The 19649-nt window shown below is 42.7% G+C and overlaps 1 protein-coding gene across 1 annotated transcript in view; it reads right to left on the minus strand.

Annotated features, from left to right (window-relative positions):
• Positions 1-19649, minus strand: part of MYO10 (myosin X) — a 216064-nt gene that overhangs the window by 56035 nt on the left and 140380 nt on the right. Inside the window, exons 18-19 of the mRNA XM_030856599.2 lie at positions 17541-17649; positions 15105-15185 (exon numbers count right to left, since the gene is read on the minus strand). Coding sequence (XP_030712459.2) covers positions 15105-15185; positions 17541-17649 — 190 coding nt within the window. The remainder of the gene's footprint in view (positions 1-15104; positions 15186-17540; positions 17650-19649) is intronic.

Here is a 19649-nt window from a genome sequence, read left to right on the forward strand (position 1 = left end):
GTAATACTTTTTCCATGAATTTGTTTTTAAACACATCTACCCCCAAATGGATGCATATGCTTCATAAGTTCTATTGGAGGATGTGGTGCTGAGTTAGTAAGTGGTGAATAAGTTCAAGTTCAAGAAACAAACGCCTCTTTATGTTGGGACCGTCACAGTCAGTAATGGAAGGGCCACACCAACGCACATACGCTGCCTCTCTCCAGGGCGACAAATATGTTCATTATTATTTATCAGCCACCACGACCACCGGTGGCAGGTGTGTGCCAGCGTCTGAGCTAGAAGTTTTACAAACATGATCACAGTTAACCTCGTAACCACGCTAAAAATGGGCGACTTCTGTCCTCACTCCATCGATAAGCAAACTTGAGTTGGTAGACCAATGTCACGTGGCTGGCGAATGACAGTGAGCCCAGCGTTTCCTATAAGACTCCCCTCAGTCCACCACAATACGCAGCCTCCTGACACATCTTCGCTAATCATTTTAATCCAGAAATGGTGAAAAGATTAACCTGTTTTATCCATCTGTTTACTATATAGTGTCTGAAGGACAGATTGCCGTATTCGCTAACAAACAGCAATACAATCAATGTGTCCTTTGAGAACTATGAAACCTTATGCCGTTAGCCTTGGAATATGTAGAAAAACAAGCCCAGGTTAAATGACTGCTACAGAGTCACTGGGCTGCTGGGACGAGGTTTGCATTAGAGGTTAAATTCTGTGTTTCAGGCCAGGTGGGATCAGTGTTGTTTAGAAACACTACTGTGATACATTGTACCCTGGTGAACGGTCTCAAAAGTCCTCCTGGGTCTGTCTCCACCTTTTTCCCCATCAACGTTTTGGCATCGTCAACTATGACCCGAGGCCAGTCCGTGATTTATTAACTGAAACGGAAATGATTTAGGCACGACCTATTCATCAGTTCATTTCTTCCTATATTTTTGCACCCAAGCCCTGAATATAGTTAATAGTCAACCAAAGAATGTTGCTTCATCTATCCCTATATGTCAGTTAGGTCTATTCGTCTCTGCCTACACCCTCTCTGGCTCTGCATCCTTGGCAGTTCACAGTCCCCAAAAGAGTGCAGTCCGGGTTTTAGGCTAGTTTATCAAAGCAGAACCAAGAACAGAAAAGCCTGAGTACCCAAGCCAGTGGCTAAAGGCCCTTCGAATATTCCCAGACCACTTTCTCAATCGTTAAAATACTTTATACCAACATGTTGTAACAGGGAGAGTGGATGTGCTCTGAGCAGGCAAGGTGAGTAATGCAGAACAAGTGGCAATTGTATTGTAGTTAATTTTTTTTTTTTAATCGATCACGAGAAGGGAAAGGCTTTAACTCTGTCAACACTGGCAGAGCTCCAGGTCTGTGTAAACCAGGAAATGCCCCGAGCACAGCTCCAGACACAGCAGGCGTTCCTGAGCAGAAGTGGCCCATCTGCTGATGCAACCAGGCTACAGACAATGGCTGGTCCAAGAGATGGTCAGTTCCACAGAGATTTGCAGTTTTTTGTACCTTTTTGCACCTTTGATACCTAGCCCCAGCACTAACAGGTTGTGTCTGAACCCGGGAAATCCCAATCACGTGACACCACCACCAGGTCCGACCTGCCCTTCCACCTCCACACAGGACCTCATTTCCCTAATTTGCAAGGTGCCTCCGACCAAATGGCTCTCAGGGCTGCCACTGTGTGTACCCACGGTTCAATGTAAACTGAACAGTCCAAGCTTTATTGGAATTGATGTAATGAAGGCACTGAATCAAATACAGAGGCCAACTTTTCAGAGTTAATAGCAAAACAAAAGGAAAAGAGAAAAAAAAGAAAAGAAGTCAAGTCAGGCTAATTTCCCTTCTGCCATTTCTCAAGCTGCAATCAACATATTCAAGATTCTTTACATGTGGCTCGAATAATCTGGTGGGGTTTGTCTTTCCAGCTCAGCAAAATTGGCCTCAGTCCTCTACTTACATAGTGTAACAACCTTATTTAAACTGTCTGCTATTTATATATGTAACCACCTTATTTAAACTGTCGCACTGAAAACAACATCAAGGGATGCCTGACAGACTTCATAGGCAAACCCTTGTCCTGTGCCTAAAGCTCAGAGGCTGAAATCTCAGTAACTCAAACTTACTGTGCATGTTCAAAGTTCATTTTCTTGTATTTAAAGAGACTTTTGAAAAAAACGTTAAATAGTATCTAAAACATTGTTCACTGGTGAAATTTTCACACATTTTTAACAGGGACACTTTCATTTCGTAATGGCAAACTTTTTGAGTCTATTACAGAATTCTTAAAGCTAAACAGCATTCCCTTTTTAGTGAAATACTGGCAAACGAAGCATCTGGCACACTTTAATGAGCTGTTTTATCCTTTCACAGTGGCTGAAACTAGGACATCCATTCATCTGAGAAAGTGGATAGCACAGAGCAATTACGTAATCCTGCAGGATATGCTGATATCCAGGGCACTCCACCCACCCCCCCAAATTTTAAATTTTCTAATACTACTTACTAGGAAAGAAAACAGTAATATATGTTTCATTTAATGATTCAATACCTGTGAAAAATGTTAAAGGATATTATTTTCACTGTATATTCATCAGTTAAAACAAATTTCAAAGCCATAACAAGTGCTATAATAAAAATTAAGTTGTAGATGCCATTTTTTACCAAGAGCAACGGAAAAATAAGGAAAAACCCAAGAAATAATCAGCGTTGACACCTTAACCCAGTGACTTCCAACCAGGGGCAATTTTCGCCCTCTGGGGGACATCTGGAGGTGTCTATAAACATTTGGGGGAGGGGGGGTGGGACTGGCATCTATGGGGAGAAGGCAGGGCTGTTGCTACACGTCCTATAATGCACAGGACAGTGCCCCTCAGCAAAGAAATGTCCTGTCCAAAACGTCCACAGTGCCAAGGTTGAGACACTCTGCCCTAACCCGATAAATTTAAAAAAAGTTAAACAAGGAGGTGGAAGGAAAAGGATGTGAAATTTAATCATGGACACATTTCAGTTTGAAGTGCTGGCCAAGCACAGACCCAGGAAAAAAGTAGGTTACAAAGCTGGGCTATGAGGCCGAAGCTTAGAGGAGGGTTTCAGGCTGGGAAAACACAGCAGAAAGGTACTCACCTGGGCTGAGAGCAGAAGGAGAGAAGTGAGCGTTTCTTTGGGAACAGCACAGGTGAGGAGGTGAGGGCAGCACCCAGGGAACCAGTCAAGAGAGGGAGGGGGAGGGCAAAGGGAGGGGGGAGGAGGCTTGGTCAGAGAAATGCCAGGAAGGAGGAGGTGGCAGGTGATGCCACGGCCCTGGGGGTGGGAGGTGGAGATTAGGAGGGCAGGGCAAAGAAAAACTCTACCTGGAAGCTTTCAGCAGGAGAGAGGCAGAGGCGGCTTGGATGGCATAGCCTCAGAAGTAAGAAAACAGGTACGGACTCTTTTTAGAAATGTTCAGCAGTGAAAAGAAGACTGCTCTAAGGGGAACCCGGTCAAGTTCCTATTCACTCCCACCTCCCCTTTCTTTTACATAAATAAATAAACACATATATTTAAATACAATGAAAGTATCAGCAAGGAGATGGGATCCTGGGAGAAGGAACCCTTTACAGCCCAAGGGAGAAAAACTGATGGACTATGGTCCCAGGGGAGGCAAGAAAAGTTAAATCAGGAAGACAGGATGAGACTGTCCTTCAGAAAGGCTCCAACAATTTAAACTCCCAGCGGCAAAGTACATGAATGGGAGTTTCCTCAAATATTCACAGACCCCTGAAACATGTTATTGAAAACGGAAAACCAAAAACTCATCCAATCTTCACACTGGCAAGACTATCTCACTATTTTAAGTTTTATTTCTTTGATTATACTATTGACGTTGTCAGGTTATTTTTCATTTGTATTACACCTTCTGCAAATTTCTTGTTCAAGTGTTTTTCCCATTTTTCTACTAAAATATTTGTTATTTTCTTATTGATTTGTGAGGGCTCTTTATATAGTAAGGCTCTGAATCCCCTGTTATACATTGCAAAAACTTTTCCTGTTGTTGGCCTTAATGAAGGCCAAGCTGTCCATGTGTGTATGTATACATCAAAGTCATAACAATGTGCATACTCTGATTTTAGCAAATAAACTTCTGAGAATTTACCTTAAGGAAACAGCCTTAAATAAGCACAAATATTTACACACATGAATAATACAGTAAGCAGCACTGTTTACAATAATAAAGGAAATAATCCAATAATAGAAATTTGACTTAAAGCACAGCCACTGACAAGTGTATACAGTCATGAAAAAAAGCACAGGAATGCTTTAAGATATGTTAATAAAAACAGAATTACCATATGATCCAGCAATTCCACTCCCGGGCATATGTCCAGACAAAACTATAATTCAAAAAGATACACGCACCCCTACGTTCTGCTGCTATTACCCCTACGTTAATAGCAGCACTGTTAACAATAGCTAAGACACAGGAACAACTTAAATGTCCATTGACAGATGAATGAATAAAGAAGATGCAGTGTATATATACAATGGAATACTACTCAGCCATAAAAAAGAACAAAATAATGCCATTTGCAGCAACATGGATGCAACTAGAGATTATCATACTAAGTGAAGTAAAGCAGAAAGAGAAAGACAAATACCATATCACTTTTATGTGGAATCTAAGATATGACACAAATGAACCTTTCTATGAAACAGAAACAGAATCACAGACATAGAGAACAGACTGGTGTTTGCCAACAGGGAGGGGGTTTGGGGAAGGGTGGAGTGGGAAGTTGGGGTTAGCAGACGTAAGCTTTTATATATAGAATGCATAAACAAGGTCCTACTGTATAGCACAGAGAACTATATTCAATATCCTGTGATAAACCATAATGGAAAAGAATATGAAAAAGAATGTATATATGTGTATAACTGAATCACTTTGCTGTACAGCAGAAATTAATACAACACTGTAAATCAACTATACTTCCATAAAAAATATTGATTAAAAAAAAGTAAGTTACATAATTGAGGTAGACTATGATCCCAATTAAAAGGAAAAGGTATATATACAACAAAATGTAAGCAGGATTGTTTCTTGGTGGTAAAATTATAGGTAACTGTAAATTAAAGAGTTTTTTTCTTTGTATTTTGCATATTTTCCAAATCTTTTATAAGCAATAAGTATTGCCTTTATACTGGGGAGGGATGCAGGCAAAACCTAGTAACTATTGTAATGATGTTTAATAAATAGCTACTATTCACTGTAGTAGTATTTTTGAGTATAAGGGAAAGAGCTGGTCTGAGGAAGGAACAGGGGAACCCCACAGGGTCAAAGGCCAACACAGGGAAATGCTGGGGAGCGGGTGAAGGCAGAGAGCTTTCTCCAAGTCTGAGAAAAGCCAGGGACGTTCAGACTCTGAGCCCAAGCACCCCACTGCAATCTTCCCCCAGTACCCATTCTCTGGTCTCCAAAACCCGGACCCTTTGCTCCAGTCATTGAGGGGAGACGCAGCTTTTAGAATCGATCCTTCATACAGATGCTGGGTGAGCAGTGGTGAGTTTTACAGCAAAGTCACAAACAGAAATCTCACATTAAGGGGGCTGCCGGCAAAAACATTAATACGGAGCCACTTAGGCTAGAAAACACACACACACACACACACACACACACACACACACACACACACACACAAGATCGCAGTTTGCCTATGACTGATAGGTGGTCTGGGACTGGGAATGGCTCAAATGTTGGACTGGGCTGCTGTTCTGACTGGATGCTATTCTAGAAGGTCATCAAGATAAGCCAAAAAATGTACAGCCAGAGGGCTGCAGGGAGGTAGTGTGGCTACCCTTCACAGTGGGTGCAGGGAAAATATTTACCCATCGTGGCAGATGCCACCTCCTAGGTGGGGAGCAAGCAGGGCAGTCTGGGGTGCCTTTGCAAACATACCCTTCACCGTGCCATGGTGCTCATCAGAGAGAGTGAAATATTACTCATCTGAGAGCGGATGTATTCCCTCACTGCAAAGAACAACAGGATTCTGGAACTGCGGATCTCTCTGTTTAAGCACAGAAACACAGTTGAGAAAACCCAGAAGTACCACACGATGAAAGAGTCAGAAGTATGTGGCACTTTCCTGAAGATGACTTACACTTCGTCTTTCTCTTATGATGGCTATTAATTTTATGTCAGATTAATTACCCTTAAGATTGAAAACACTGATGGTAAAAATAAAATGTTCTAACATTCGGTTTTCCCTTGGCACTAGAAATTTATTTCGGGGTAAGCAGATTTGGCTAAGTGGCAGGCAGCCACATTATTATTCGTTTCTTTTAAATGTAACTCGATTTAATATGAAAGACCACCTTCACATTTAAAACACTTATTCCCTTAAAGGGCACTTTTAGCAACTGAATAGAAATCAGCTGAACACATTCAAGTGGCAGTAGAAGCAGAGATTAGCATTTCAGACGCTCTTTATTATGTTCTTTCTTCAGGGACTTCTACTCTGGGGAACCAGAGGATCTCAGCAAAATGTGTCTCATCAGGTTTCTCCCGGGCAGATTGCAAAATACCGGCGAGTTTATGCTTGTGTGAAACAAGCACATGATATTAAACAAATCACCATTCAATTCCTGTAACTTTTCCCAGTTCCATACTTGTGTATCAACCAGTTTATAATACAACTTATAAAGATGCCGATTCTTGTGCAGATTTCTTTAAAGGTTGGTATAAAGCACAGGGCAAGAAAAAGCTGCAAAACCGTAGCATATAATTTTTTAAAGGGAAATTCTTTGACATAACAAATTCAAACAAAAGAAACGACCACTCACCATTTCGCCGTGCAACCTAATATTAAACATGATTTTCCCTACACAAGATGCATTCCGTATCAAAAAATATATTGCGTTATCAATGCCTTATCCAAGAGGTTATGTCTTTTGTTTTTACAAAGCATTAGTAGTTCAAACTTGTACATGCAATCAAAATCAGCACTTACCCATTTGTTTAGAAACTAAACACTTCCGGTACTCAGAGAGACGGCAAAAACCTGTTTTCCTCAGGCTTAAAAAACTCCTCTACAAAAGTCTACAGTACTGCGATCACTGTGAAACTTTTAAGCAGTGCAAATAAGAGAAAAACCCCTACCTTGGGTTTCTTTTGCCCCCTTCAGCTTTTGTCCACTGTAAATGGCTGCATCTTTAGCAGTCCGGGCTACAAGCATCTGAGCCGACAGACACAAAAACGGGCTTTCTTCAGCTCACTGCTGTTCCCAGTCTTTTATGTGGTGTCTTGGGCTCTGCTTGCTTAATTCCTGATTCTTCTGAAAGAAGTCCAGCCTGGTGAGGCTGGCGGGATAGCAACTGCCGAAGATACTTTTGACCGTCGGAGTAAAGGAATCACCTTGCATGCACCAACAAACGTGCAAAGTCATTTGAAGGTGCAAAGACCCTGAATTTTCAAAGATGACTAACATTCAAAAGGAAAAACGCCCCAGGACAAAACCAAGCAATTTAGTTGTGATCTTGGAAAGTCCACCCTGAGAACAACACCCCTCCCTTGAGCCCAGTTTCATTTCTGGCTATTTATCCTGGTCTTTGCATAGCGCTCCTGAATAGTTGCCATGACAACTCGGTAAACAGGATTCAAGTGACCACTGAGGGGTTTAGCGGGATTGTTTTGTTTAGCGAGAAGAATGGTAGCTTTAATGCTTCCTCTACTAAAATTTCCTGGAAAGGCAGAGCTGCCTTTTTTTTACGTTGTGGGTAGGTGATGTTCTCAAAAGTCAAAGAAGCTGGCAAAGAATGCTCCAGTTACAGGAGAAGAGGCAACAGGAGTGGCAGTCAGAAAGCCAGGAAGAATTATGGAAGGTTACTGAATGCCGAGTGGGCATTTTCCAGCAAGGATGCAGAGCAAGTGGAATCCTCTCCAAAGGCTGTTAAGACTAAGTATATTTGGGGAGGATTGAGAGTCTGACAGTCCAGATAGTTCTAAAAACTCCTCGCTCCCGGTTCTCCTATGCGCTCTCTCCTCCCCCACTTTTTCACCAGTCTCTTCTCTATGAAGCAGTGTCATTCAGATTGTGTGTCCTAGACACTTCATTCTCAATCTTCACCCTTTGGCCAGGCAATCAGAAACCATCCTATTCTTAAAAAATTTTACTTGAAAACAACGTTCACTGTGTTGTGAACAGATTATGAACATTTAGCACTTTGACACCTCACAATGGTATCATTTGTCAAAACTCAATCATACGACACGGTGAACTTTAATGTTAACTTCGGATTTTAATAATAATAGAGCAATACTGGTTCACTAATGATAACAAATGTACCACACTAACGCAAGATGTGAATAATAGGGGAAAGTGTGTGTGTGTGTGTTGGAGGCGAGAGTGATACGGGAACTCTCTGTACTCTATGCTCAAATTTTCTGTAAATTTTAAAATATTCTACAAAAGAAGGTCTATTAGTTTTTTTAAAAAAATGAAATTAAAATGTTCATCCCATAACCATGTCAAAGACTAAAGGAGGGCTTCCCTGGTGGCGCAGTGGTTGAGAGTCCGCCTGCCGATGCAGGGGACACGGGTTCGTGCCCCGGTCCGGGAAGATCCCACATGCTGCGGAGCGGCTGCGCCCGTGAGCCATGGCCGCTGAGCCTGCGCATCCGGAGCCTGTCCTCCGCAATGGGAGAGACCACGACAGTGAGAGGCCCGCATACTGGAAAAAAAAAAAAAAAAAAAAAAAGACTAAAGGAAATTAAAAAAAGAAAAAGGAAAAAAAAAGCAGCAGCTCGTTACAACAATCTGCCAAGGGTATGAGATTTAAAACTAAACTCAAAAAGGAAAAGGTCTGGCAGCAGTCTTAGCTTTTCCTGGATTCAGCTTAAACTGGGGGTTAACCTTGTGAGGATGAAGTGAGCGTATTTTCCAACCCAAACACGTAACGCAAGTATGGACTGCTTCATACAGTGCAGTGTAGCTGGTTCATGTCCCCGTTACCTCATTTAATACCTACAACTGCTCCCCTAAGCAGGCACCATTACTTTACACACTTTGGAGAAAAGGAAACAATCCCAAGGTCACACAACGGCTCAGTGACAATAGGCTGGACAGATACCCAGTCACACACCTTTGATCTATTTCGATCTCATCCCAATGCTTCAGGGGCCCTGCACCTGAGCAATAGCCTTCCCACATGGGCGGGGCCTCTGTGTATCAGAGCTCGCTAGACCCAGGGCACCTTGCACCCCATGTCTCAGCGGGAGTGGAGCAGGGCCACCTATGCATTGATGAAAACCAGTGAATGGAAGATGCGGAAATGCAGATTTCATTCAGTACAAGTACAACCTTTCCCATAAATAGTAAGAGGTTTAAAAAAGACAACAGGGTGCCTTTAGGTTTAAGGAAAGAGTATATTCTCTGTTCCTGGGAATTATTTAGGAAGAGGGAGGATGATCCTTTTGTGTCTCATTGAAAGGGGTTAAACCGACCATATTTCATCAATTCTTAACGCAAATATGTTCCCCTCTCAAATTGCCTGAATGTGTCTGTGACTTGCTTACCATCATGCTGTAATTCCATACACGGATGTGCATGGATTTCATCACAGCTTTTCATTGTCTTTGAAAATCACAAGCACTATTGGAAGTACTTGCACTGAGTCCAGCTGTCCTTTAAATGTAGTCTAAATACTCCTCTCTAGAGTCATCAGTGACACAGAAAGTTATTTTATCTGCAGAAAGGCCTGGAAACAGGGTGACAATGTGTAACTGTGTTATCAGTGAAGCAAGGATTTGTGGTGGACGAATGACCTCCACTTCATTCTTGCAAATGAAAAAGCAAGCGTCTGGAGATAAGACAGCATCGTGCCCTGGTTAACTAGGTAGAGCTTCTGCTTCCACAGTGATGTATAAATAATGGTGCCCTTTACCACCATGGGAGTCTTCGATTCAATACAGTAATAGATGTTTGGACTGAATGATGTACAATTTCAGAAAGTTCAATCAAAATGCTAAAATCCAGTGTTTAACCTTCTAGGTTAAACCCTTGTTATCTGGCAGATTTGCACATCCAGACCTCCTGGCCCAATCATGGCAGGGAACACATTCCCTAGGGGGACCCCACTTAGAGATCTGAGTGCTTGAGCATGGAGCACCCAGCCCAACTCAAAGTGTTTGTGAATGAGTCTCCAGTGCTGTGCTTGGCTGTCCCAAAAGGGCTCCAAACCCTGGAGGTTTGGCGGGGGGGCCGGGGGGCGCCATGTCTGAGAAGGGGGTCAGCTGGGAGAGGGAGAGATAACACATTAACATAAAGACTGGATCACAGTAAGGACATCACTCTAATACTGACCTAGTGGTGTATCCCTAGGGTAACTTCCAACTATACAAATCGAAGATGATCCAAAAACAATTAAACAGACCAAAATGGAACGCATAGCAGTAAGGATTCAAGATAGTGCGTTAAGTCTTCATCTTTGGCAAAGTCAAGTACTCACACACCATGAGCAACTCCATGGTGTCCTTTTATGAGCAATTTGATTCAACGTTTACTGAGCACATATGACAGTCTGGATGCTGGCTGAGCTACACAGCGGGGCACAAAGATGGCAGAGGCAGGCCCTGCAAAGTTGTACTTGGTCAAGGTCTTCCGTATTTGTGGAATACCTTATTCAGAAAACAGCACTGAGGTAGAGACACCAAAGCCTAAACAGAAACGTAAAGGGTCACTGGAATAAAGTTTCAGTAAGGCTCAAGAGAAATAAGATGAATTAAATGAGAGAAAAAGATCTAGGAAGAATAAAATAGGACAAAAATAATTCAAGGTAGGAAATATGCTACAGTATCATCAGAATTACTTAAAGAAATGTTTGGCCTCTGTTAAAAAAAAAAAAAAAAACTAGGGAAAAAAATGGCAGGCAGCACCTGGATCACACAAAATGAGTCCCCAGGATTAAATGTGCTCGATTCGTGAAGCCATTAATCAAATCACGATGCCCCTGGAAACAAAAGGCTCGTGTTTCCGTAATGCCAGCACAGCGTCCTCACTTCATGTGTGGTCCTGAGCGTTGTGTAAAAGAGGGACCTAGTCTGGTGTCAGCAGTGGCCCCATGAAAGAGACGGACACAGGTCAGCAGGAGTCATTTAACAGGAAAGCACTGGCCTCCTCTGAAGTCTCTTTAAGACGACTTCGGTGTGACATGCTTCACAGTCCTCACGTCTCGGGGCCTGGAGACAGTGCTTTAAGACAAGACGCCCACAGCCAGGCCAGTCCTGTGTCTCCAGCTTCATTCTCCTGCTCGATGTTCCATTTTCCGGCAAATACCACTGCAGTCCGGCGCACAGACTGCACGGCTTCCCTCCTAGGAGGCCTGGTCTCCGGTCTCCCCTCGGCACGGACACCCCTCTTCCTCACTCTTCCCCTAGATGAACCTGACCCCCTGCAGCCACCTCTGCTAGAAGCCTTCCCCCAGCAGCTCCCAGGGTCAGGGCCACTCAGGGCACCCATATCCTGCCTTTTTGGAGAAGACCTCACAGAATCTTTGAGGATGCACTGATGCTGGGTCAAAGCTCAAAGATGACCCTGCAGGGTCAAGGATGCTTCCCCCTAGAACCCGAGAGCTTCTCACATCCAACCCACAGAAGAGAGAGGAGAGCCAGCCAGGCACGCTGCACACGACAGCCCTGCTCTGCCCCTGCAGCAAGTGGGCCCGGCCTCGCACTCGGGGCCGGGAAGCGCAGACAACCAGTTCTCACGCCCCGACGGCTCTGCTGATACTTATCCGTCTGTCCCCTTCTTTCATTCTGTCCTGCAGCTCCTCAGGGGTTTTCTGAGGAATGTTAATAACAGACTTCTCCGACTAGAAGTTATTTGCACCAGGCAGGGAGAGAAGGCAGAGATCACGGGACACCCTTGGGGAGAGATTCTCAGGAGGCAAAGCAGGTTTTCTTCGATATAGAAACCTCCTGGGGTTGGTTTGGGCACTTCTGGCCAGAAACACTACTGTCTAAAGCAAACCACAGCAAAAAAAAGCTATGAGGCCACGTCACCCACCAAAAACCGTCTGATGGAGAATCTTGCCCTTTGTAAACTGGAAGTTCTAAGCCGAGGGGAGGACTGTATCCTTCAGTGCCATCTGAGGAAAAGAATTGGCTGCAGGCCGGCCCCTACCAAGAGGTATGCCTTTATTTTCTTCATAACTTAGCGCCAGGAGGACTTCTCAGCAACGTTAGTGAAGTGTCTTCTTCGCAACGCTCAAGATTAGCTACAAATCGTTCACAAAAAGAAAAAAGTCCACATACTATAACAGTTGAATTGACATAACTGTTCCAGCATGTCAGTTATGTTCTCCCCGCTTACACCAGCTTTTCAAAGCAAAACATAAAAATCCCAAATAACGAAAACCCATAATATTCCCACAAAAGGATTTCTAGATGCTTGGGGCCCAAGTGCCCATCCTGAGTCTCACACACTTGCCAAGGAGAGCAGGCAGCCTGTACCACAGGCCTGGGGCCCAGGGGGCCGTGTGCACACACTCGCCAGGCCACCACGGGAGCCTTGGATGTGCTGCACAGGCTCCTAAAAGCACCGAGCCGCTACTCCACTTTTTCTAAGGCCCCAGTTCTCCAGGCCACAGGCTTTACAGCCATTGTTCTTATGCCTTTTGGGTCACAGAATTGCCAAAAGAAACGTCTAGAAGCTGCCCAGATCCGTGATCTACATGCCTGAATGATGCACAAAACACCTCCATAGACGTACATCTGGATACATCCTCTCAAGCCCCCGTGATGAACATCTGACCTGACGAGGGCATGAGGTGAAGACTGGAAACACACATTCCCCATCTCTGGGTAAAGGCAAGCAAGATTTTCCCTCTGAGATTTCTAGAAGCATCTATCTTTGGACAAAAGAAATGTCGTAAGAAACTCTAAATGAGGGTTGTTTATATATATTTCATATATCATCCCCAGTAACACTCCAATATTTGCAATGGAACTAAATGAATGCTAAGCGAGTTGTAATTTACTATTTCTATAGTCTAATCAGCCCCTTCGCACTCAATACCACACCTACATCTTAGGCCTCAGACAAGTCAGTTCTCATGTCTGACTTGCTGGGTGCCTTGAAAATGGCACCAAGATGTTTTTCAAAGTCTTCTTCAGCCCATCTGCTGGCAGGTTATTAATCAGTGCCTGCCACGGGTCAGGAGGTGAAAAGGGCTGTGAGCCAACAGAAATGGAACCAGAGCCGGGCTTGGGTCATTTTTTAAAATGCAAACACCAAAGCAATTAGGCACAACCAAGTCCCAGCAAGGAAAAATAAACATCAAAAAGAGGCAATTTCTTCAACATTCTGGCTGTTGATGTGTTTTCCAGCAGGCCTAATTTCAAAAGTGGTTACGATTTAAAGGAAAAACTAAGTCCGTGCCATCCAAGAGAGAAAACAAAAACGTGGAGGACTGAGATTTTAAAATTCAAATTTCTGTCCTTATAAATAAGCACCGGCAGGTCCCCTCCATTTCTCTGAATCTAAGGTGCCAGTGGCTGTAAAACTGCACAATTGCTGCACCACTAAGAAGAGAGAAGAGAGTTCCCACTTAAACTGTGGTTCGCCAAGAAGCTGCAAGACGCATCTCAATACCCAAGACCTTAAATTGGGGGAAAACATGCATCTTTAAGTGATGGTATTATTACCCCTGTCGTAAAAGGAAGAAACACTGGCAGAGGTCACACAGCTCCTGTGAATGTAGACCCCAAACGCAAAGCCCACTTATATCATCTTGTAGATCCTGCCCATTGGGGTTTTATAAAGCACGGCAGGTGGATAGAAGTCAGCTGACGTGGTACATGGTTATGGTTTAACTATTAATTTCCAACATCATGTCAACACAAGCTATGTATGGTTACCTTAGTTGCTGTTTTTCTGTGATAACCTAAAACATTTTACTATAAATTTGAGAAATGGAAAGATGAGTTACTATGTCAACTACCAGAACCGATGCACACTAAGTCATCACAGATCTACAGAACCCCAGTCCCAGCTACGTTACGCCACACAAACGCCAAACTCTCCCCATCACACCTCAGAGTAAGGTAACAAACCAAACGGATTATTCTCCCCTCATTGAGTTTTGCCTTTCTAGAAGACAGAATTCAACACTGTGGTTCTTATAAAAAACCCCTTAAACTCTAAGTGAGGAATCGCTGTAATATTAAGTCAGAGGTAACTGGTAAACAAAATAAAAATAAGATTTAGCGTCAGCAAAGTTATTGACAGCGGCATTATGGAACCTAACAGTCTCATGGGAAACAGTTCAGGTCAGATTCCTTATCTTAATCCTTATGAGGATAGCATCTAGTTCTTCCACATGAGAGGCCCTTGACATTATTATTTTGTTGGGGGATTTCCTTTCTTCACAGGGGTAACTAAGAGCAGATGTTTGCCAAATCGAAATAATTTCAGTGTTTTAACAGCACTTCATGGCAAGTTGCCCATTTAGCCTTAGACTCAACAGCTGCATTCACCTAATACTAAATCTTTTTTGTTCAGATAGGTTCTCTGTATAAAACTCACATTGTTTCTGATTGGGATATGGCATTAAAAAGCTAAAACCAACAGCCTAGACACAAAAACTTCCTCCGACGACAGGAGTCTTCTAGTTAGTTACAACCAACGAGTCAAAGTCCTTAAAATCCATCATTACTACTTAGAATACAGACACTCTGTCATGTTTAACAATAAAGCAAAAGAAAATAAAATGAAAAAGAGCTCTACCACAACAAAAAACACACCAATCGTTTCTTCCAAAAAAGGTATATCCCATTCTGGAGCTTGCCCAAGAATTTCAAACCAATGCTTAAAATAAAAATGCGAAGGCTTCACGATGTTTTCTTTTAAACCAGATTTCTCTAAAGCATAATGGCATCGTTCAAAAGCAGACAAATAGGCCCAAAAGACAAAGGGATTTTTTTCCAGTGAATGTTATGTTATAATAATGTCATATACATTTCCAACCATCTATAATGAAAGGACTTTGGAGAAACCAAATCTCTGAGTCACCACACCAGGAGGCGGTGTCCTTAAATAAGACAGTGTCAGTCTGGTTGTAAATCTTACCTTCTGCATGTTTGGCTTGATACAGCGAACAAAGAAAGGATTAGAGGAGCTTAGCGTTGCCATTAAGGAATGCAGGGAGTCCTATTAGAAAGGAAAAAGTATATGTTGATTTAGTCTCTTATTATGTCTTTAAATTTCTCAGCACCCTAGGCACTCATCAGGAACAAGAAAAAGAAAACAATATAAATCTGAGGAATAATAGCATTTTCATTTTTAATCATGTCATTCTAATAAAACAATGGTAATATAATTGTCATAGAAGTTATTTTACATATGCAAAACTCACTTATTACTTCCTTGACATAGTACCATTAAAAAAAAAAAGAAAAAAGAAAAAAATCTGTTCTGTTAACCGGCAAAAAAACCACCCTGGGATATTTCAATGTTTATATAGAAAACCTGAGAAGTATCCACTCTCCACTGAAGTTGTTCCTCTTAATTAATTATTTCCATCAAAATGACAGCTTATACCAGTACCTCACTGGTCTCTGAGCTAAAATCTCTCATTCTTCCTTCAAATCACCAGGCAGATCAATCTTCTGTAATACTACTGTCTTTTCTTTAAGTTTTTTCAATTGTGAAGATTTTTTAACATTTACCAAAGCAGACAGAACATGTAATGGGTACCCATCATCAGCTTCGGCCGCCGGCTCATCTCACCTCATCTCATCCCTGTCCCCGTACACATCACGCCCACTTCTAGTAGAGAAGCAAATCCCAGACACTGTGTTATTTCATTCCTCAATATTTCACTGTGTATTATCAAAAGCTAAAAACTTTAAAACATACAGAGGTAACCATAATATCATTCCTGAAAAGCTTTAACACAAATTCCTTAATATCAATGTGAAAAGGTGCAACTAGCTCGTTTCATTTTAAAACACTCAACTGTCTCGAATTTCATAATTTTTAAATAGCGTATTCTTTGAAATCAGAATGCAAATAAGGTCCCCGTAGTAGTGTAGTTGGTTGCTATATCTATTCAGTCTATTTTAATCCATTGGTTTTCCCTCCGTCTCCATCTGTCTGTTTCTTTCTTCTTACAATTTTACTGTTGAAGAAACTAGGTTGTCTACTACATTGATTAGTTACTTCTGTGCTCAGAAAGCTTTAGGATTTCTCACAGATGACAGAATGTCCTGGAATTCATGGCCCTTCATACTCTGGTATGGTACCCATTTAACTTCCTACAAGGTGTCCTGTCCTCTGGGAACAGGTCTCACATTCCTGACTCAGGAGTCCGCCTCTTGCCTTTGTCTCTCCCTGGAAGCCCTGCCCACTCTCTTCCATTTCCTTAATTCCTAGTCCAATTTAAGTCCCAAACATCCACAAAGCCTTCCAAGACAACTCCAGGCAACAATGACCTAGAAAAAGACAATGTAACAACGCCGCTGGATGATTAAGAGCCTAGGGTTTACAGTCAGACCGACCCAGGTTCAATTCATATCCTAGCTTCAGTCCTCAGAGGGACTGAGCAAGTCTCCCTTCTCTAAACCTCAGCTTCCTCATCTATAAAGTGGGGACAGTAATACATACTTCTAAGAATATGGGAGAAGTGAACAAGGTAGCATATATAAAGTGATTAGCCCAATGACTGGAACACAGAGGGTGTATAATAAACGGCAGCTATTATTATTATTGTATCCTGTAAGGGTCACACCTGCCCAGCACTGTCAGCCGTGGTGCCGTGGGTCCAGCTCACCCCAACCATGCTGTAAACAGACCTTAACACAGAACTCGCCCACCACCTCGAAAGCATCCAACTTTGATTAACTAAATGGAAGAGAGCCTCCCAGAGGGCAAATTTAATAAAGGTCTGTTGACTGACATGCCTCCAGCTCCCCCTCATGCTAAGATTTGGGGGTAAAGCAGAACAATTAAGTTAGAGAAATGGTCTTCATGTTATCTGCCTCTAAACTACCTAAAAGGCTTACATACTTAAAATGCACGTAAGAATGTTTCTTATTTTCCCTGAATTCTAGACATCTGGACAAGGTAACTGACACTGATCTTGTTTAACCATGCACTTGGTTATTCTTCCTAGTTATGATACTGTAAACATACCTGGGAAAAAGAAAAACAATCCAGACACAGGAAGAAAGATACTTTATATGCACATGAGTCTTTAAATACCAATCAGAGTGATCCCAAATGACCAAACAGTCCTTCTTATGAAGACTTACTATTTCGTAAGCTTAGAATAAGTAGCTATTTATTTTTGACAAAAAAAAAAAATCTACATTTTTTTTTTTTTCATCTGGCTCAGAAAAAAAGAAAAGTATATTTTCTTCCTAGAGCCCTGACTGGTTTAAAAGGATGATAGAAAAAATAATAATAATAAACACTTTCATAGACCTCACAGATACCCATTTCCTATTTTCAATTCTTAAAATCACAATAAAGATGGATCCGTCCAGGCCAGCAGCATAGACTAACCTTGAATTGCGAGCTGACCGTGGGCCGCCGATGTTTGCTTCCACATTTCAAGGTATCCTGGTTCGTGCGGCTTGAAACGTGTTCAAAGAGGTCGTAGATGAAGTCGAATCTGTGTGAGCGGAGAGCAGGAGGGCCGTGAGGGGTGCACACTCGGTTATTAGGTGCTGGATTACTGTAATCACAATGCATTTCCCCACTGAAAATAACACACCAAGGCCTGGAAGAGCTAAGACAGTGTCCAAAGATTTCACACCAACCACTCCCAAAGAGCTTTAGGCACTGAAAACAGACGTGGCCGCTTCGGAGCACCAGCGTCTTGCAGAAGAGAAGGGGATTGGGATGAAGATGACTCAGGGCGACAAGCCACGTAGGACCGCTGAGCTCTGCAGAGCTTCTGCAGCCTCCACGCCCTGTGGAAGGGAGGGGTTTGTCTCGTGCACCGCAGAGTGACGAAGATGCGACCAGGTAACGGGTGGAAAGATGCTAACTCTGGAGTGAGCCCGCCCCCCCCCCCGCCCCCGCCGCCACTTCCTAGTTGTGTGACTTAGACACGACGCTTGCCTCTCTCTAGGCCTGTTTTTTTCATCTGGAAAATGGGCACATCCTAAGTGCTGAAGTTTGTTGTTATTATTATTTAAAAGTTCTGTAAAATCTACTGCCACTACTGAGAGAGTAAAAGGCTTCTCAGAAGCCTTTCTTTCATCTTCCTTGCACGGAAGATGCTCTGGGCTATAAAACCGGGGTGGGGTGTGTATGTGTGGGGGGTGCCTTCGCGGGGACCAGGAATGAGGCGGTCGGGCAACCACGCCCCTCAGGGGGACAACGCCAGCACTTCCCTCATCACTTCTCTTCTGCTTGACCCCTTCTCACTTGCATCCCCGGGTGATGTTTCATTCCCGCTCTTTGAACTTCTCTGTGCTTTGAGTGCTTTGGAGTTTTACTCATTAAAACGTCACAGATGCCAAAGGCAAAAGAGAGCAGGTGCAGCAAATAGGCCAAGCCCCTCCTTCTACAGAGAGAAACCTGGGGCTGAAACAACGTTCTCCACCCCACTTCCACAACCACTTGACGTCATGACAGCGGCAACCAGTGAAAGGCCATCTCGCGGGTCTCCAGGCCTGTGCTCTTTTTCACAACAAAATGTTCCAGGTAACCTCAAGACACTGCTTTTATTTAAATGCATCACTTTAAATCTGCTTTGAGAGATAGGTAACCTGCTATGGTATTTTTAAAACGTCGCCATTTTTACAGGCCTGAAAACTTATCTAAAAATAGAAATAGCTGACAAGGTTGTAATTAGGGAATCCTCATAAAAGAGGGTTAAAACAAGTTGAAAGATCAAACACTTCCACCCTGAGCTTCTAAGCTGACACCTTAGAGGGGTTCCCTTCACCCCAATTCTAAGTGACAGGGTGGGCACCGAACACTTTCATTTCTAAAAGTATTCCAGCTTTTTAGTAATTGTGCTTTCCCTCCTTAGATATTAAATATGTGTGTTAGAGACTCACGCTGGATCTGATACAGGTATTGACAACTTTAAGGCAAGGGTTGTTTTCCTCCTTTCTCTCTCACACAGGCTCCTAAAAATAGGAAGGCTCCTGGTTTCATACATACAAATAGCTAAACTAATCACTAGAACTTTCAGCATGTTTTCCTTAACTACTGGTTTAATGATGTGAATTTACAAGTCATGAATGAATAAATGAATGGGTAATTAATCTATCACTTTAGCTGAATAATACTTGTTTATTTCTCTCGATACCCCTTACACTAATGAGAGACATAGGGTCCTACACACCCGAGGCTGAAGTCAATTTAACGCACAGCTCTAAGCTTGCTATGAAGACAGTAGGTCATACCGGTTAAAATCTTAGGTCCCTGGGCCAAGCAGACCAGATCAAATCTAGTTGAGGGATCTCGGGCAAGTCACTTAATCACTGTGAGTCTTAATTTCCTCACCTGCATAACATAATGGATTTACTATTCCAATGCTACCTCATTAAATGGTAGTCACTACCGCGAGTACCATTTTCTATCTCTCGGATCACTTTCTTGATGAAATACTGCCCGGGGAAGAAGATGATAAACCAATTGCCCACACATTAACTT

This window comes from Globicephala melas, chromosome 3 (assembly GCF_963455315.2).
Source record: "Globicephala melas chromosome 3, mGloMel1.2, whole genome shotgun sequence".
NCBI lineage: Eukaryota > Metazoa > Chordata > Mammalia > Artiodactyla > Delphinidae > Globicephala > Globicephala melas.